The 18,734-nt window shown below is 46.2% G+C and overlaps 1 protein-coding gene across 1 annotated transcript; it reads left to right on the top strand.

The window, feature by feature from the left end:
- The first annotated feature begins 6 nt into the window (after positions 1-6).
- LOC123115110 (protein SLOW GREEN 1, chloroplastic) lies at positions 7-2,358 on the top strand. The gene is made up of 4 exons (XM_044536374.1): positions 7-843; positions 1,567-1,713; positions 1,797-1,877; positions 1,962-2,358. Exons 1-4 carry the CDS (start codon positions 7-9, stop codon positions 2,145-2,147), a joined length of 1,251 nt encoding a protein of 416 aa, XP_044392309.1. The 3' UTR covers positions 2,148-2,358.
- The last annotated feature ends 16,376 nt before the right edge of the window (positions 2,359-18,734 follow it).

Genomic DNA, 18,734 nt, shown 5'->3' with positions numbered 1-18,734 from the left:
CTTTTTATGGATATTTTTCTTCTGTGGAACATGAGGTTGAAGTGCCCCACTCGAGAAGTAGTGTGCCACTGCAATCCCCCTGTCCTCTTTTTCCTCGTTGTGGCCACAGCTCCGGCCATGGCGATGAGCTTCTTGTCCACCGCTAGCACATCGTTCGTGCCCTTCCGCCGCCTCTCCCGCCACAAGCCCACCGTCACCCCCTCGCTCCAGTTCCCCACCAATCGGCGCCGCTCACCCTCCTGCTCCCTTCTCCCTCCCCAACGCCGGCGCCTCTCCTCTTCCAAGGCCCCCACCACCAACCTCCTCTCATCAATCACGGCCGCCTCGAGAACCCTGCTCTATCTGCTCGTCGCCTCCATCCTCTCCCTCTCCGGCGTCCGGCGCCCCCTCCCGTCACTCGCCGCCCCTCCCCCACCCACGCAGCAACCGCAAGACGACACCAAGGGGCAGCAAGAAGAACCCGACCAAGGGGATCAAGAAGAGGAGGACGAGGCGGAGTGGTTTCGGAAGGAGGAGGAGGAGGTGGATGCGGCCTGGATGCAGCCAAGCGACGAGGAGGAGGAGGAAGAGGACGACGACGAGGTCCAGATGTACCTGGAGGTCCTGAGCGAGGACCCGGGCGACGTGGACGCTCTCAAGTGCGTGCTCTTCGCCAGGATGCGGCGCAAGGACTGGGGCGGCGCGCTGCGCTACGTGGCGCAGCTGCGGGAGGCCGAGCCCGGCGAGGTGGAGTGGCGGCTCATGGAGGCGCTGCTGCACGAGCTCAACGGGGACATCGCCACCGCCGAGCGGCTCTTCCAGGAGGTCCTCGCGGAGAAGCCCCTCCTCGTCCGGGCTCTCCATGTGGGTACACAATACATACGCACACGCTTTCTTTCTTACCTGCAGTTTGCTCTTGTTAATACTGTATTATATAATGATTAGATGGTCACACTCTATGATTGCTGGGTAGATTTTGGGAAATGAAATCAGTACTGGTAGGTAGGAGATCAAGAGAAGAGTTATTGTACCATGAGCATTGTTGCAAATTGCTGTAATTTTTACTAGAGTATGCCAACTTCTAGATGCGAACTTTGTTACAATGCTAAGATTTCTCAAGGAAAAATACCAACTTAAAATTTCTCATACTGTCCAATCTTTAACGGCTGGTGCCAATCAGTAGATCTGCATTTTGATTAAGAGGGAACCAAAACTAGATCTTCCATTTTCTGAAGGTCAAATGATTTTGTTTGTATATATACACTATAACAAAGCTTTTCTTGTTTATGTATTGGATGACACCTGATGTACTATTGGTTAAGCCCTGGTACGCATAAATTCACAAGGGAAACACAGTTGTAGTAGAGTTCGTATGTGAGAGATGTTTGGTCCGCATTCGTATTTCAGGCCTTTGCAGCATGCACCGGGCGGTACTGCAACTTGCCATTCTGGTTTTATAACAAGGACAGGTTGCAAATTTGCAATGCGATCATCCATTAGTGAAACTCTCCTTTTACTGCAGTCTTTCCTGGTGTGGTATTTACAAACCTAGCTGATGTTTTCCTTCCACATTCCCCATTTTTGCAGGGCCTCGCATTGTGCATGCATAAAAGGCTCGAAGGTCCAACTGTTTTTGAGATGCTGGAGAAAGCTTTGCAACTTGCAGTATCCGAGGAAAGGGTCCCAGAAGAGCGCAACATAAAGCTTCTGATTGCACAGATGCATGTTGTCAAGGTAACAGATCATACTGAAGTCCTGAGCACACGGCATGTTTCTGATTTCCAATGGAATTCCCTCCCGCCTTCGTGGTGCTGCAGGGTGACCTGGATGTTGCATCAGAGAAGTTGAGAACTCTTATTAACGAGGATCCAAGGGATTTTCGGCCTCATCTTTGCCAGGTATTCCTTGACCATTTGCAGGTTTGATATGTTCTCTGACTCCTGTTCTGAGATCTCTCTGTCCGCTGTGTTTCTTCGTTGCAGGGCATTGTATATGCACTTTTGGACAAAAAGGAAGAAGCGGACGAGCAATTTGATGTATATAGAAGCCTTGTGCCGGATGAGTTCCCGGACAAGAGTTTTATCAATGATGTTATACTATCGGCCAAAGAGGAGTCAAAAGATCGGCTACAGAAGGACTTTAGATCAGAGTACCTATCTAAAAAGTGACACTTCAGGTTTTCCTATACCTGAACGGCTCATCATACTTAGTGAGGTAGTTCTAGATCGTTGCGTATTTCTGCGCATACAGTTACACAAGTGCAACATTGCTATAAGTGAGAATGCAATATAATGAAGACTAGCAGAATGCCCGTGCGTTGCCATGGGCGAAATATATCAATTTCTTTAGCAAATACCATGAGAGCAACTATCACCACTCTTTTATTTGTTTTGGTGGTAAAATTCTGTGATCATCGTCTTCTTCCTCCTATTTGTCTTCCTTCTTCCATTCCCACGACCCATCCTTCGGCACTGGTTGCGGCCTGTGCCGCTGTCGTGCGCCACTCTACCCAAGCCACCATCCCCATCGGTTCACCGTTGCCCCGGCACTGGTCTCGGCCAGTGTAGATGCCGCCCTACTGAAAGTGCGTTAAGTCGACTAGAGGGGGAGGGGGGTGAATAGGTGATTTTTATAAATTCGTCACGGAGGAATTTCGGGGGTGAGGAAATTCTTAAGTCACGAACAACTAGCAACGGAATAAGTACTCAAGTGTAAGCATAACAGAGTAACAACATAGTCATCATGATGATATGAAAAACAAACATAGAGCACAAGTAGCGTAAACACAGGATAAGCAGGCTGAAGACAGTGTGTCTGAAGAAATTGGATTGAGGAAACAGAGAAAGTCTTCAGTCAAAGTCTTCAAACAGTAATAATCAGGTTCATCAACACATGAATGAGGAAATGAAAAGGTTAAAGAAATAGAACCAGTAGGCTTGGTGAAGACAATGATTTGGTAGACTAGTTCCAACTGCTGTGACAGTCGTACGTCTGGTTGGAGCGGCCGAGTATTTAAACTCGAGGACACACAGTCCCGGACACACAGTCCTCACTGTATTTTCCTTGAGCTAAGGTCACACAGACCTCGCCCAACACTCGTGGTAACTCTTCACAAATGACTTCCAAACCTTCACAGACTTGGTCACTCGGTGATCCACAATTCCTCTTGGATGCTCAGACCATGACGCCTAACCGTCTGGAGGATACACAGTCCTTAACGGTAACAAGCGTCGGTTTCACACAGGAACAATCTCTTCAGTGATGCTCAATCACTTTGGGTTTGTAGGTGTTTGAGTTTGGGTTTTGGGTTTTTCTCACTTGATGATTTTCGCTTAAAGTTCTTGGAGGATGGGATGCTCTCAATTGACAAGTATCAGTTTCTCTCGGAGCAGGCAACCAACTAGTGGTTGTAGGGGGCGGCTATTTATAGCCTAGGGAGTAGCCCGACATGATAAGACATAAATGCTCTTCAATGATATGACCGTTAGGTGGTAGGATATTTTGGACAACTGATGCGTAGCACAGCAACAGTCGGATTTGAGGTTCAAATTCCTCAGGGCTATCATGTTCCTCACTGTGTAGGCAATCCGCACTGGCGAATTTCTAACTCCTCAGTCAGAACAAATTCCTCAGAGACCAGAAGATCTTCGTCTCTGTCACTGAAGAAATTGACTGAACTGATACGAGATTTCCAATGGCTTCACTCGAAAGGATTGGGTAGATGTAGGATTTTGAGATGAGCATCACTTGGAAAATCAGTTTCCTTAGTATTACCTCGACCCCCTTTAACAGTACGGTGTTTCCTTATGACTCAAGAAAGAGAAAATGAAACTACGAAAACAAAAGTCTTCACACTTCATAATCCTCGCATGAATATCCAAGTCTTCAAGGTCACACCAATTTCTTCACTTTCAAAGTCTTCAGGAGAACCAAAGTCTTCAGCTGAAGACATTCATTTTTAGGGGTCGACTTTCACTGTAAATATCAAACTCCTCATCGACTAATAGAGCCTGTGTACACTCACAAACATATTAGTCCCTTAAAATATAAGTCTTTAATACACCAAAATCATTAAGGGGCACTAGATGCACTTACAATCTTGAAAGTGCGTTATATCGACTAGAGGGGGGGGGGGGTGAATAGGTGATTTTTATGAATTCTTCACTAAGGAATTTGCCGGTGAGGAAATTCCTAAATGAAGAACTACTTGCAGCGGAATAAGTACTCAGAAGTAAACATAACAGAACACAAGCATAGTCATCATGATGAAATGAAGGCAAGCACAAAGTACAGAAAGCGTAAACACACAGGATAACACAAGAAAGAAGACGGACAGACTGAAGAAATTGAACTGAGGAAATTAAGAAAATCTTCAGTCAAAGTCTTCAAACAGATATGAATAGGCACACAATGTAACACCCCCAGTGTCATGCTACAGTAATCCCCTGTTAATGGTGCCATGTCATCATGTTACTTTTGCTAATCTTCACTTGATCCAAATCACAATTCAAATTCAAATCCAATCTAAAGTAAAAAAATCAAATTGCTCAAACATGAAAAATAAAATGTTCATCATGTACCAAATAATCCACAAGTAATATTGGTGGTGAACCAACATTTTTGAAAAGTATTTAAGTGGCCTAAACTACTTATAACAACGAGCTAAGCAATAATTTAAATGCCTTATTAAATTATAAAATTTGCAAACTACTTCTAAAGTCTCACAACCTTTTTGTGGCACTGCACAATAACTCTTTAAAATTATCTTGGCCAGTGGCATAATTTTGCAAAGTCATTAGTGTAAAAAGAAGATGCAAAAGCTGCTGGAAAAACAGAAAAGAAATAAAAAAAGGAAAAAGCAGAGGGGAGAGAGAGAAAAGAGCCCCCTACTCCCTGGGCCTTAGACCATTGCACTGGCCGGCCCACCTTACCCTGGGTCGCCTTCCCTGTTCGACCGACCCCGTCGCTAAAGGGGCGTGGTCGCCCCGGACCGCCTCGCCGTTGACGATGAGGGGGAGGATAAGGCCTCCACGCCCCCGACACCTCGGGTGCCTCTCCCACTCACCTCCCCACTTGCCCCGCTCCGCCTCTCCCTTTCCCCACCAGCTCCCTCCTTGCCTCCCCCTTCGTTCCCCGTCCACCTCCGAGCGTAGTCGCTGCCGCCCTCCATCGTTGTCGTGGCCACCGGCGGCCCCGCGCCAGCTGACCCTGTCGGTAAGCTCCGCCGGGGTCGTCTCCTTCGACTGGCGCCCTCCGCTGGAACCGGTAAGCACCGCAGCCGCCGTTCGTCCTCGTCCCCATCTCCGGCCACCGCGACGTCGCCGTTGCTCCGCCAACCCCCTGCTGCTCCTAAGCCGCCGACGAGCCCTCTTGTGCTCCCTCGGTGAGATTCACTTGCCCTCCCCCTCTCTCTTTCACGCACGCACGCTAGTTGGTTCCCCCCGCCATGGCCGAGCTCGGGCCACCGTCGCTCGTCGCTGTAGAGCCCCGCTCTGGCCACCCTCGCTCGCGTGACTCACCCCGCTGGATGCACGCTGCCTCGCTTAGTCGAACGCATCTCCCCGACCCGCTCAACGCGCACCGCAGCCACGCCCCGACTAGCTCCGCCCACGGTCTCCGCCTCGGCTCGCCGTCGGTGACCTTGCCGGCCCCCCCAGCCGATGCGAGCCCCACCATTGGATGCGCGAGGCCACGCCCGTTCGAAGGTGGTTCGCGACACTCGTTTTGACCCGCGAAAGCGGAATTCCGGCGAGCCCGAGCCCCCTGCGCCATGATTTCGGTCACCGGTGTAGTTGCGACGCCAGCCTCCAACGTGGCTGACCTGGGGCCCACCCCGCTGGGTCACTGACCAGTGGGCCTGGGGCCCCCTGTTGACCAGTTGACTAAGTCAACTATGATGACTGGGCTGGCCCCTGTCTATGACATGTGGGTCCCGCCTGTTAAATTGATTTTCTCAAATATCTAAATCTGTTAATTAATTGAATTATTTAATTAGAACACTAATTACCCACTGACCAGTAGGCCCCATCCACTAATTAGATTAATTAGATTAAACTAACTCAGCTAATTAAATCACTCTCAATGACATGTGAGTCCCACTGGACCTACATGTCAGGTTTGACCTGGTCAGCGAGTCTGGTGACTGCTGACATCACAATCATGCTGATGTCATAATTCCCTTTTCTATTAATCTATTTAATTCCAGAAAATGTTTAAACCTTTAGACATTCGTAGTAATTAAACCGTAACTCGGATGAAAAAGTTTTATATATGAAAGTTGCTCAGAAAAATGTGACGAATCCGAACACGCTGTCCGTTTACTTGTCAGATGTCTCTCACTATATGAACATGGAACATTCCCCCTCCGGTCATCTGTCTGACATAGGTCCAGAACCGGAAATACTTTCCCGGTGGAATTCCCCCTTGACCTTTATCGTGTAGCCATATGTTAGATCACACCCGGCACGGCATATTGCCATGTTATGCTTTGGGATGCTATGCTTGCTTTATACTTATTGTTTCTTCCCCCTCTTCTCTCCGGTAGACCCCGAGGCCGATGTCGCCCCTGTGATCGACTACGTCGACGATGACCCCTCCTTGCCAGAGCAACCAAGCAAGCCCACCCCTTTGATCATCCCGATATCGCCCATTCCATTCTCTCATGCTTGTATTAGATTTTGCTATTGTTATTATTTGCTCCTATTCTGATGCATATCCTGCTTATTGTTACCTTACCTACTTTCCTAAACTATTTAGTATAGGTTGGTTAGTGATCCATCAGTGACCCCCCACCTTGCCTTGTTGCCCCTGCTTCATTATTGAAGACCCGATCAACGGGATCGAAGACCAGGCCCCGACACCGCACATCACTTTCCCCTTAGTTGCTAAATACTGCTGGGTTACTATCGAGTGCCGAGGGTGAGACCTCTACAACACTTCTGATGTTAACCCTGTAGTGTAGCTATTCGGTCATGGTTATCGAGGGTGATTCTACCTTAACCACCTTCGATACGACTCTGTTGTGCAACCCCTCAAGTGTGAACCTCGGGGGTGATTCCTCTTACGTTCACCTTGATGATTATGGAATTCACCGGGGGTGATTCCTCGGGGTTTTCCCCTTGATGTTTAGACACACAGTTACTATGATTACTATGAATTTACACTGAACCATGTTACTAAAGACGGGTCGACCCTGAGGGGTACCGGCGCGAGCATAATTGCGAGTGATGTGGAGTCGGGTTGACCTGGAAGGTGCCCGTGAGATAATTACGAGGCGTGGCCGGGCATTCTTAGCCCTTGTCGCAAGTCCTCGAGATGGGGCAACGGGGTCACATCTTTCGTGAGTCTCTGCTTGTTACCGCACGTTCCTAATCCACTATGATTTGGATATTTGATCCGAGGGGCCTCTGGCCTGATAGCACTAACCATCACGTGGGCATAGTATGGGCGTTCTGCGTCGTATGCATCAGCCGAAGCTTAATAGACGTCAGCGACTGAGCGGCGCGCGCCGGGTTGGACTGCATAAGCACCTGCCTTGTTGAAGGAGGTAGCTAGGTCTGCTCACCGGCCGCATACGCAATGTGCAGGAGTTTTCGGGGAGATAGCCCATGACCCCTGGGGGCATAGGTTTAGTCCGGCGTGCTAACCTCTTTGTTAAGTCTAGGTTGGGTTGCGGCGTATTGTTTGGCTGAGGCCGGGCATGACCCAGGAAAGTGTGTCCGGCCGGAGTTAATCGAGCGTGGTGGGTAAGTTGGTGCACCCCTGCAGGGAAGAAAACATCTATCAATAGCCTGTCCTACGGTAACGGACACTTGGAGTTGTATCCCGATCGATACAACTAGAACTAGATACTTGTGATGAGAATTGGATAGTATGGCTCTGGGATTGCTTTCTCGCAAGGAGTCGAGAAAGGATCTCTGGCCGAGGTTGATAACACTACTACTACTTTACTTTATGCTACTCTACTCCCTCCTGTTTGCTGCAAGATGGGGATTTCCAGAAGATGCTAGTCTTCTATAGGACTAGGCCTTCTCTCTATTCTGGCATTTCTGCAGCCCAGTCCACATATACAGCCTTCCTTTGATAATGTTGCATATGTAGTGTTGATCCTTGCTTGCGAGTACTTTGGACGAGTACTCACGGTTGCTTTGCTCCCCCCTTTTTCTTTTTCTTTCCGGTTGATGCAACCAGATGTCGGAGCCCAGGAGCCAGATGCCACCGCTGGTGCCTACTACTACGTGGAGACCGCTGACGACCAGGAGTAGATAGGAGGCTCCCAGGCAGGAGGCCTTGCCTTTTCGATCGTAGATGCTTTTGTGCTGGCCTTCTTAAGGCAAACTTGTCTAACTTATGTCTGCACTCAGATATTGTTGCTTCCTCTGGCCCTTATGTATTCGAGCTGATGTATTCGAGCCCTCGAGGCCCCTGGCTTGTAATATAAAGCTTGTATTATTTTAATTTGTGTCTAGAGTTGTGTTGTGATATCTTTCCGTGAGTCCTTGATCTTGATCGTACACATTTGCGTGTATGATTAGTGTACGATTGAATCGAGGGCGTCACAACTAACACCCCTGAAGAATATCATGATGATGGAGGAGCGCCAGCATTGTTAGGGTCTTGAGTCGTTGTAGGGCCTGCTGGAGTGTCGTCCAAGTCTTCATGCTCGTCCGTGGTGCGTGATGAATAATATGAGCTAGCCACCAAGGAAGGAACCTTGACCTTCTTGAATCTCTTCGGTGGAGGAGCAGACCAGTCAAAGTCTTCCTTGAAGCCCATTTGCTTCAGATCTTCTTCACCATATAGATGTGATAGAATAGCCCAGGTGCGATCAAACACTTCATGGAGGTAGTAGTGGTTTTTCTTCACTGCATTATGTGTAGAAGTCATGTTGTGAAGAATAGAACCAAACTAACGCTTAACCCACTTGTGGTTTCGATCCACCTTCTGGTGAAGACTTATAAGAAGTTCATGGTCAGTCATCACACGAGGAGCAGTAGCTTGAGGACTTGACTTGGGAGCATTGGCAGCAGTATCATGAGTGGCAGAGTCATCATTGGTGGAGTAAGATGCAGCTTTGCGGAACTGACCATCCAATGGACGAATGCCTTCATCGATAACGGCTGGTGACTTGCCCTTCTCATCAGATGAGGAAATTGTCCGCTTGAGGACTTCAATAGGGGGCAAGTAGCTGAGGTGATTCTGAAAATCAGCCTTGTAGTTGAGTGAAGACCTTGTTCTGATGAATCTCATGATCCACGGCGCGTAAGGCTTCAACTCAAATGGTGAGAGTGCAACATTCGCCAGAGTCCTCATGAAGAAATCATGATAATTTATGGGGATGCCATGCATGATGTTGAAAAGCATATTCTTCATCATTCCGATAATCTCTTCATCGGATGAGTCATGGCCTTTGATGGGACTCATGGTCTTCGTCAGAATGCGGTAGATGGTTCTTAGCACATAGAGCAATTCCTTCACGAGGAATTTGGTCCTTGGGGCTTGACCCGGCTTCAGCGGCTTCATGAGCACTTGCATATAGTGATCAGTGAGTTCAGGCTCATCATACAAACAATGAGCACCGTCGGGTGGAGGACTGATTGGCAAGGCACGAAGCAATTCAGAGGCTGGTGCCTTGTAATGAGTGTTTTCAGTCATCCAGACCAACACCCACGAGTTGATGTCAGATGCATCACCTATGATATGCAGAGTTGCGTAGAACTGAAGAATAAGCTCTTCATTCCAATCAACGATGTTAGAGCAGAAATTTAGCAAGCCCGCATCATGAATCATGCTGAGGACTTGAGAGAAGCAAGGCATGTATTCCATATCCACGTGAGGAATGTGCTCATGGTCGAAGACTTTGTCCTTGTTGAAGATCACTGAGGAATAGAAGTTGGCCTGGCTGGCAGTCCAGAAACGCTTCCTTCTAAGACGAGCATTGTCATAGGGGTTGAATTCAGTGAAGAATATGTGCTCGCCGAAGAAATCATCGGCCTTGAATTTTTGCTTCTTGGAGAAAGGATCCTTTGGCTTGTGCTGAGGAGTGTCAGTCAATTGCAACACCACCTCAGGAATTGCAATCTCAGGTTCCTCAGGCTGAGGAATTTCAGGCTCTTCTGCAGCTTCAGCCTGGGTCGTCAATTCTTCATTGACAATTTCTTCAGCACTAGTGGCTGGAATTTCTTCATGAACACTTGGGGTTGCATGAGGTTCTTCAGAACCCATTTGCACTTCAGTGGCAGCAGGGGACCGAGGAATTGCTTGGAGTGGAGTGAACATCGGAGAGTTGGGGTGTTGACTGTCCCAAAATTCATCATTGAGCACAGGAGTGGTACAGCCAATGTCCACATCCTCATCTTCTATTTCTTTAACACCTGCCTCTTCAGCAATGAACTGAGGCATAGGTGAGGAAATGACTGGGGTTGAAGGGATTGCGTCCACTTCAATTTCTTCGTCCAACTGCTCTGTCGAAGCAGCAGAAGGAGTTTCTTCATCAGATTCATCAGGAATCACATAATCTTCACCAAAAGGAACAAGGTCCTTTGATGGCGTTGATGAGACTGGAACGGCATCAATTGGATTGTCAATTGAACTGGACATTGTCTTCATCTTCTTCGGAGCTGAAGAATTTGATGAAGTTGATGCCCTCCTTTTCTTCACAGCTGCACGTTCTGCAACCTTGGTCTTCTTCACATCTGATGCAGATGGAAGGATCGGAGTTGGTGTAGGCACAGGAGGTGCAGAGGACTTTGGTTCATTCTCCTCAGGCACAACTGATGCAGTTGCCCTGACTTGTTAACTTTCTTCAGGCGCACTGCTAGTGGATTCCCTGGCAATATCTTCAGCGGCTGGAATGGAGTCATCAGCCCTGGCACTCTCATTTTCTTCAGCAGCCTGATTGTCATCAGCGGTGCTAGCATGTTCTTCAGTAGGCTGAGCAGATGCTTCATCCTGAGTAACTTCAACGTGCACAGGTGGAGCAGCACTTGAAGTGAATTTCTTCGTCAGATTGACAAAACGCACCTTGGCGCCCTTCCAATCAGCATGGTAGCGATCAAATTCATCACTCATTTGTTTGATTTCAACTTGCAAAGCAAGGAGCTGATCAGGAGTGAGAGTGAGGACATTGTCCTTGAGGTAGCGCTGTTTCTTGTACTGCGCTTTCTTCAAACTTCTGCCTTGTTCAAATTATCATTTTTCTTCCTCAATGAAGGCAGCTAGAACATGACTTTGACCAGGAGTGAGGTTCATCTCTGGAAAAAGCATGTTAGGATCCTTGTGCCACAGGTCAATGTAGTCGAGGGTCAACTTTGGATCCAACATCAGCGCTACATTGCTGCCTTTGGCTCTAGAGGCCCTGGCTTGTCTGTCTGTGATGATTTCGGCAAGTTCTTCATCATCAGCCTCATCATCATCATAGGGCATTTGGAAGGCGACCTGCTTCTTGTGAGGACTTGGTCGAATGCCTCGTCCAGCAGTGGCCTTTTTCTTCAACAGAGAGGGACCAGCTGAGGAATTTCGAGCAACTGAGGAGCTTGCATATGCTCCTGAGGCAATAGAGAAGCCTTGAGTCCTTTGGCACATGGCAAGATGCATAGGTGCCAAGGATTTTGTCAGAGCAGCTGAAGACTTTGACGGAGGAGCTGAGGACTTTGAAGGAGCACTCTGAGGAATTTGCCGTGAGGGCCTTGAAGAATCTGGCCTTGATGGCATAGCAGAGGAGCTTGGCCGAGAGGGCATTGAAGGTGAAGCACTGGACTTATGCGCAAGCTTCTTAGGCATTGCCTTCTTTGGATGACTAGCAGAGGCCTTAGCAGAGGCAGCAACAGCAGCAGAGTCCGCGTTGAATTTCTTCACTGCTTCCTTTGCTTGCTTAGACAGTTTGGCTCGGCGCTTTGCCCATTCATCAGGATAATCCTCACCGCGCTTGAGGCTGGTGGGATCTGCCAACTGGCCTGGTGCCAATGGAGGTCTTGGGCATGGAGGGTTGAGTGCGAATTTCTTCATATACTTGGGAGTGACATATCTGTACTCCCTCCATTCCCGTGCCCATCTCCTCTCTATCCTTTGTATGCGCACCTTGCGCTGATTCTTGTCCTCTTTGCTGAATTTGGCTTCATCAGGAGTGCAGTAGTCCTTGTATATGTCCTCAAGAATTTCAAACGCAGTATTGACCTCAGGCCTCTTTCCTCCCTTCTATGGTTTCTTATCAGCCATTTTCTTCAGCTGAGGAATATGAACAACTGAAGTTTCTGCAGAGGTGTGCAACTTTTCTTCGAGGAACGCTGCAAATGAGTCAAGTTGATGAGAACCTAGTGATTCAGAAGCGGACATTTTTACCTGTGAACAGAGTATAGTTGCGAGGAATTTGGAGAGGTCATATGCGTTCTCAGAAGGTTTTTCAAAAAGAATAGGTTTTGAGGAATTTGACCAGATGAGTCTTCAGGAATTTCACTAAGCGTTCTTTGTCTTAGGTTCCAGAGTTGTATAGATTGAAAATCCACACAATTGAGGAATCTTGAATAAAATCATTGCTTAGAGAAACGAATCAAGAGCAGATGACATGTGAGGTGTTCATGTGTGTGAAGATTTGAAGAATAAACACCTTTGAAGATTTTCAAGAAAACTTGAGAATCAAAGCGAGCAGTAAAAGTAACTTTTAATTACCCAAAGTGAAGAAACACGACGAACTGGGAAGTGTAGATGTTAAGTTCGTCAGTTCAGATCTTCCACGCCCTAACTTGGCAGAGGAAGATGGCTACGGCGGCGGCGGTGTGAAGAAATCCGCAACCGGCGCGAGTACGATGACGACGAGGTCGAGGCAGTGAAGCTCTTCCTCACCGGCGACGATGAAGTAGCGGCGGCACTAGGATTTTGGGGAGCTCAAGCGGGAGAGAGCGCGAGCGAGGTGAAAGTGAAGTGAGGAAGAGACAGGGGTATTTATAGAGAGAGTGAAAAACTGTTCACCTGAGGAAATCGGACGAACATGCCCCTGGCCCCTTCTCATTTGCTTGACATGTGTCACCCACGTACTAAGAGGTGGCGATCGTGTAGGATCGTGGGTGAATAGATAAGTATTGTCGTGAGAAGCGGAACGGTTTGAGCGGCAAAGCCGAAAATTCAGATAAGATAAGTTTAAAAGTTTCGTTCGCAATTTCTTCAGTTGTCAAGGACACAGTGAAGATTTTGAACAAGTTTCAAATAGAACGCATATGCGAAATTTGTGAATAGACTGGGTTGAGTTTAGCATAGAGGGGGAAGGGTCCGATCACATTCACTTAGCAGAAGAAATCAACTTGAAGAAATAGCAATAAGTGCATGCTGTAGAGGACATTAGACTCATATATATATATATATATATATATATATATATATATATATATATATTCAAATGAAGAACAACACCGAAAAGAGTGAAGACAATGCAAAGTTGAAGAATTTGAAAGACCGAGGAATTTCAAAAACAAAGAAAAACTCATATTGAAGATTTTCAACTTTGGTTGGTGACGTAACCCACCATATAAGAAAGCTGATTTCAGACACCGCATACAATTGTCGTAGGGCTCTGAGAATCAATTTCTTCATTAATTTCTTCACACTTAGAGGGTTAGTCTTCATTGATTGAAGAAAAACTTTACTTCGTGTGTTGCGCATCTAAGTCATCAAGTCAGCATAAGTGTTAGGATGTGTGTCCATTTCAGAGTACATACGAAGATTCTAGGATATTTAGCTCACACCGCAACTTGCTAAATCTCTTCTCATCCAAGGGCTTAGTGAAGATATCGGCCAGTTGATCTTCAGTGCTGACGTGGTCGATGGAGATGTCGCCCTTCAACACATGATCATGAAGAAAATGATGACGAATCTGGATGTGCTTGGTCTTCGAGTGCTGAACTGGGTTATGAGCAATCTTGATGGCACTCTCATTGTCACAGTAGAGAGGCACATTCTTCATGTTGACGCCATAGTCCTTGAGTGTTTGCTTCATCCATAGTAGTTGAGCACAGCACGATCCAGCAGCAATGTACTCAGCTTCTGCAGTGGAGAGTGATACGCAGTTCTGTTTCTTTGAGGACCAACAGACCAAAGATCGTCCAAGGAAATGACACGTGCCTGATGTTGACTTGCGGTCCACGCGATCGCCAACATAGTCAGAGTCTGAATATCCAATGTGATCAAAAGTAGAGCCCTTGGGATACCATAATCCAAGTGTTGGTGTGTGAGCTAAGTATCAAAGAATATGCTTCACAACCTTATGGTGTGATTCCTTCGGTGTAGCTTGAAATCGGGCACACATGCAAACACTAAGCATAATATCCGGCCTAGATGCACATAGGTACAATAAAGAACCAATCATGGAGCGGTATACCTTTTGATCGAAGTCTTTACCATTTTCATTAGTGCATAGATGGCCATTTGTGGGCATTGGAATTTTGACCCCTTTGCAATCTTGCATGCCGAATTTCCTCAATACGTCCTTGAGGTATTTCTCCTGAGATATGAATATTCCATTGCGCTGTTGACGAATTTGAAGACCTAAAAAGAATTTCACTTCTCCCATCATAGACATTTGATATTCTTCAGTCATCATATAGGCAAATTCATCACTATATCGTTGGTCAGTACAGCCAAAAATGATATCATCAACATATATTTGGCACACAAACAATTCATCATCATAAGACTTAGTGAAAAGAGTTGGGTCGAGTGAACCGGGTTTGAAGCCTTTCTTCATGAGGAATTCCTTCAAAGTATCATACCACGCCCGAGGGGCTTGCTTGAGGCCATACAGGGCCTTGTTGAGCTTGAAGACTTTGTCAGGATTCTTTGGATCTTCAAAACCTGGTGGTTGAGCAACATATACTTCTTCCTCAAGCTTACCATTGAGGAATGCACTTTTCACATCCATTTGTTGTAAGATAATATCATGATGGTTAGCATAAGCAAGTAATATGCGAATAGCCTCAAGTCTAGCAACAGGTGCAAAAGTTTCATCGAAGTCAATTCCTTCAACCTGTGTGTAGCCTTGAGCTACAAGCCGTGCCTTATTCCTCACCACAAGGCCATTTTCATCTTGCTTGTTGCGGTAGATCCACTTTGTGCCAATAATGTTGTGCTTGCGAGGATCTGGACGTTTGACCAGTTCCCAGACGTTGTTGAGCTCGAACTGATGTAATTCTTCTTGCATAGCTTGAATCCACTCAGGCTCCAGAAATGCTTCATCTACCTTAGTGGGCTCTGTGATAGAGACAAACGCAAAGTGCCCACAAAAGTTAGATAAATGTGAAGCTTTTGAGCGTGTGAGAGGACCTGGTGCTTCAATGTCATCGATGATCTTCTCGATTTGCACTTCGTTTGCAATACGAGGATGAGCGGGTTGTCTTCGAGGAATTTGATCTGCATTTTCTTCAGGTGCATTTTCCTCAGCACCATTTTCTTCATGTGCGCCAGCTCGACGTTCATCACGTTCTGGAATGAATTCTTCAGCAGATTCTTCAGTAGGAATGACATCCTCAGTGGCTTTGAACTTGATAGAATCCTCAGGTGCTGGTTCATCTATCACAGAAGGTAGGTGCTCTCTTTGCGAGCCATTAGTTTCATCAAACCGCACATCCACAGTTTCAACAACCTTGTGAAGAACGTTGTTGAAGACTTTGTAGGTGTGCGAGTCCTTTCCGTAACCAAGCATGAAACCCTCATGTGCTTTCGGTGCAAATTTAGAATTGTGATGAGGATCTCTAATCCAACATTTAGCACTGAAGACTTTGAAGTAACTCACATTGGGTTTCTTGTCAGTGAGGAGTTCATAGGCAGTCTTCTTGAAGAATTTGTGAAGATATACTCTGTTGATGATGTGGCACGCAGTATCAATTGCCTCACTCCAGAAACGACGAGGTGTCTTGTATTCATCAAGCATAGTGCGAGCCATCTCAATAAGAGTTCTGTTCTTGCGCTCCATGACGCCATTCTGTTGAGGAGTATAAGGAGCAAATAACTCATGAGTAACACCAAGTTCATCAAGATAGTCATCAAGACCGGAATTCTTGAACTCAGTTCCATTGCCACTCCTGATGTGCTTGATCTTCACACCAAAGTTGGTTGAAGCCCTCGAGGAAAAACGTTTGAAGACTTCCTACACCTCATGTTTGTAAGTGACAATGTGTACCCATGTATAACAAGAATAATCATCAACGATAACAAAGCCATATAGAGATGCATCATTTGTAACAGCAGAATAATGATTAGGACCGAAGAGATCCATGTGAAGCAATTCAAATGGTCGAGTGGTAGTCATGATAGTCTTCGCTGGATGCTTGGCCTTTGTCATCTTCCCAGCTTCACAGGCTCCGCATAAGTGATCCTTGAGGAATTTGACATTCTCAATGCCAATGACATGCTTCTTCTTAGCGAGCATGTGCAGATTCCTCATGCCAGCATGACCAAGTCGTCGATGCCATAGCCAGCCTTCTGAAGCTTTTGCAAGTAAGCATACGGCCGGTTGTGGTCCTGTAGAGAAATCAACAATGTACAAGTCTCCTCTCCTAAAGCCTTCGAAGACTTTGGAATTGTCAGCTTCCATGATCACAACACAACGATACTTGCGAAAGAAAACAACCATATCAAGATCACAAAGCATTGAGACAGACATGAGGTTGTATCCTAAGGACTCGACAAGCATGATTTTGTCCATGTGTATGTCCTTAGAGATCGCAACCTTACCTAGACCCAATACCTGACTTTTGCCTTTGTCAGCGAAGATGATATGCTTCAGATGTGACAGTGATAAGGGAGCATCCATCAATAGATTCTTGTCACCCGTCATGTGATTCGTACATCCACTATCGAGGATCCACTCATTGGATTTGGGTTGATCATCCTGCAGATGAATTAGTGCAGCTTACGAACTCATATTCTTCATCACTGAAGAATATGACATCAATATCATCAGATCAATTTCATCAAGCAATAGAACAGATAAATTTGTAGGAGGACGTCTGAAATGAAAGCTCATTTCATCATGATTAGCCCGTGTCCTATCAGGCACTGTTCAGGTCTCCAGAAAATTCTTCAGTCGTTTTGAGCACGACTGGAGACCTGACCCTGCATAAGAGATTAGTTCTTTTTCTTCACCACCCACATCTGAAGGGGTGGCAAAGAATTCATCACTCTGCGAGCACCATATGAGAAAGGTGGCATAGACGCCAGTCCACTTCGTTTCACATAATAGGGGTTAGGGTAAGCATATGAATAAGCAGAGAAATTCTTCGAGGACTTATGAACATAATGATTTGAAGAATAATGCACATATTCATAGCCCTTAGCTCTACCCTGTGAAACAGAAGGGTTAGCACGATGATGATCATATGAGGACTTTGATCCTTTTGAGGAATTTGATCCACGTGAGGAATTTGGTCCATATGAGGACTTGGATCCATATGAAGAATTTGGTTCATATGAAGAAGTTGATCTGGGATTCCTATTCTTCATAGGTGGTGTCACGAGAACATTCACCTGAAGACTTTCAAGGCAACTTTTGGGAACCCAGATTTTCTTCATAGGGGAACCGTTCCTGCAGTTAGTCCCAACATATCTAGCAAATACTTCACCATTCTGATTTTTGAACAGTTTATAGTTAGAGTCAAATGACTCATCAGAAGAATGAGGAGATTCACATGTAAAGCCAGATAAGTTGGATGGATCAACTGGAGGTCCCTTTGCAGCAACCCATGAGGTTTTGGGGTACTGCTCAGGCTTCCAATATGTTCCATCAGCATTGAGTTTCCTCTCAAAGGCAATACCCTCTTTCCTAGGGTTTCTGTTGAGGATCGGCTTTTTGAGCACATCACAAAGAGTCTGATGCCCTTTGAGGCTTTTGTACATGCCTGTCATGTACAATTCCTTCAGCCCTGCATCATCAGTGATACTTGCATTGTCCTCAGATGAGGAATTAGTGATAGCAGAGACATATGAAGAATTTGTAGCATTAGAAGCATTTGAACATTCAGGTGAAGAATTAGCAGTTTCACGTCCTGGGTAGCGCTGATTTGTTGAGCAAGTAATGAATCGCGCTCCTTCTGAAGATCTTCATAATCCACTCTTAGCTTTTCAAGATCTTGCTTTCTTTGAAGAAATTCATAAGAAAGCTTCTCGTGATCAGATAAGAGAGTGTTATGATGACCTTGAAGATTGTCAAACCTGGACTGAAGTCTCTGAAGATTTTCAGTCAAGGTTTTAGTGCGATCCATTTCTTCACCCAACATATCATCACTTTTGTCTAGCATGTTTTGAACCTTTTCAAAGGCCTTTTGTTGTTTCACAGCAATTTTAGCAAGTTTAGAGTAGCTGAGCTTGAGATTTTCATCAGATTCATCCTCACTAGAGTCAGAGGAGGCATATTTAGTTACCTTGGCACCCTTTTCCATGAAGCAATAGGTGGGAGCGTAGTCATCATTGCCTTCATCAGCCTTGTTGGTGAAGTCGTTTTCTTCAGAGTTGAAGATAGACTTGCTGACAAATGCAGTAGTGAGAGCTAGGCTCGCCACACCAGACTCGGACTCCTCAGATGCCTCCTCATCCTCATGTTCCTCAGATTCAGCCTCAGAGTCCATTTCCTTGCCAATGAATGCCCGAGCCTTCTTGGAGCTGCTCTTCTTGTGAGATGAAGACCTCGAGGATTTTGAAGATGAAGACTTTGAAGATTTCTTCTTCTTCTTTGCGTCATCAGAACTGTAATCCTTGTATTTCTTCTTCTTTGA

This window comes from Triticum aestivum, chromosome 1B (genome assembly GCF_018294505.1).
Source record: "Triticum aestivum cultivar Chinese Spring chromosome 1B, IWGSC CS RefSeq v2.1, whole genome shotgun sequence".
Taxonomy (NCBI): domain Eukaryota; kingdom Viridiplantae; phylum Streptophyta; class Magnoliopsida; order Poales; family Poaceae; genus Triticum; species Triticum aestivum.
Note: the sequence above shows the minus strand (reverse complement) of the source record. Positions and strands in the feature narration are given on the sequence as shown.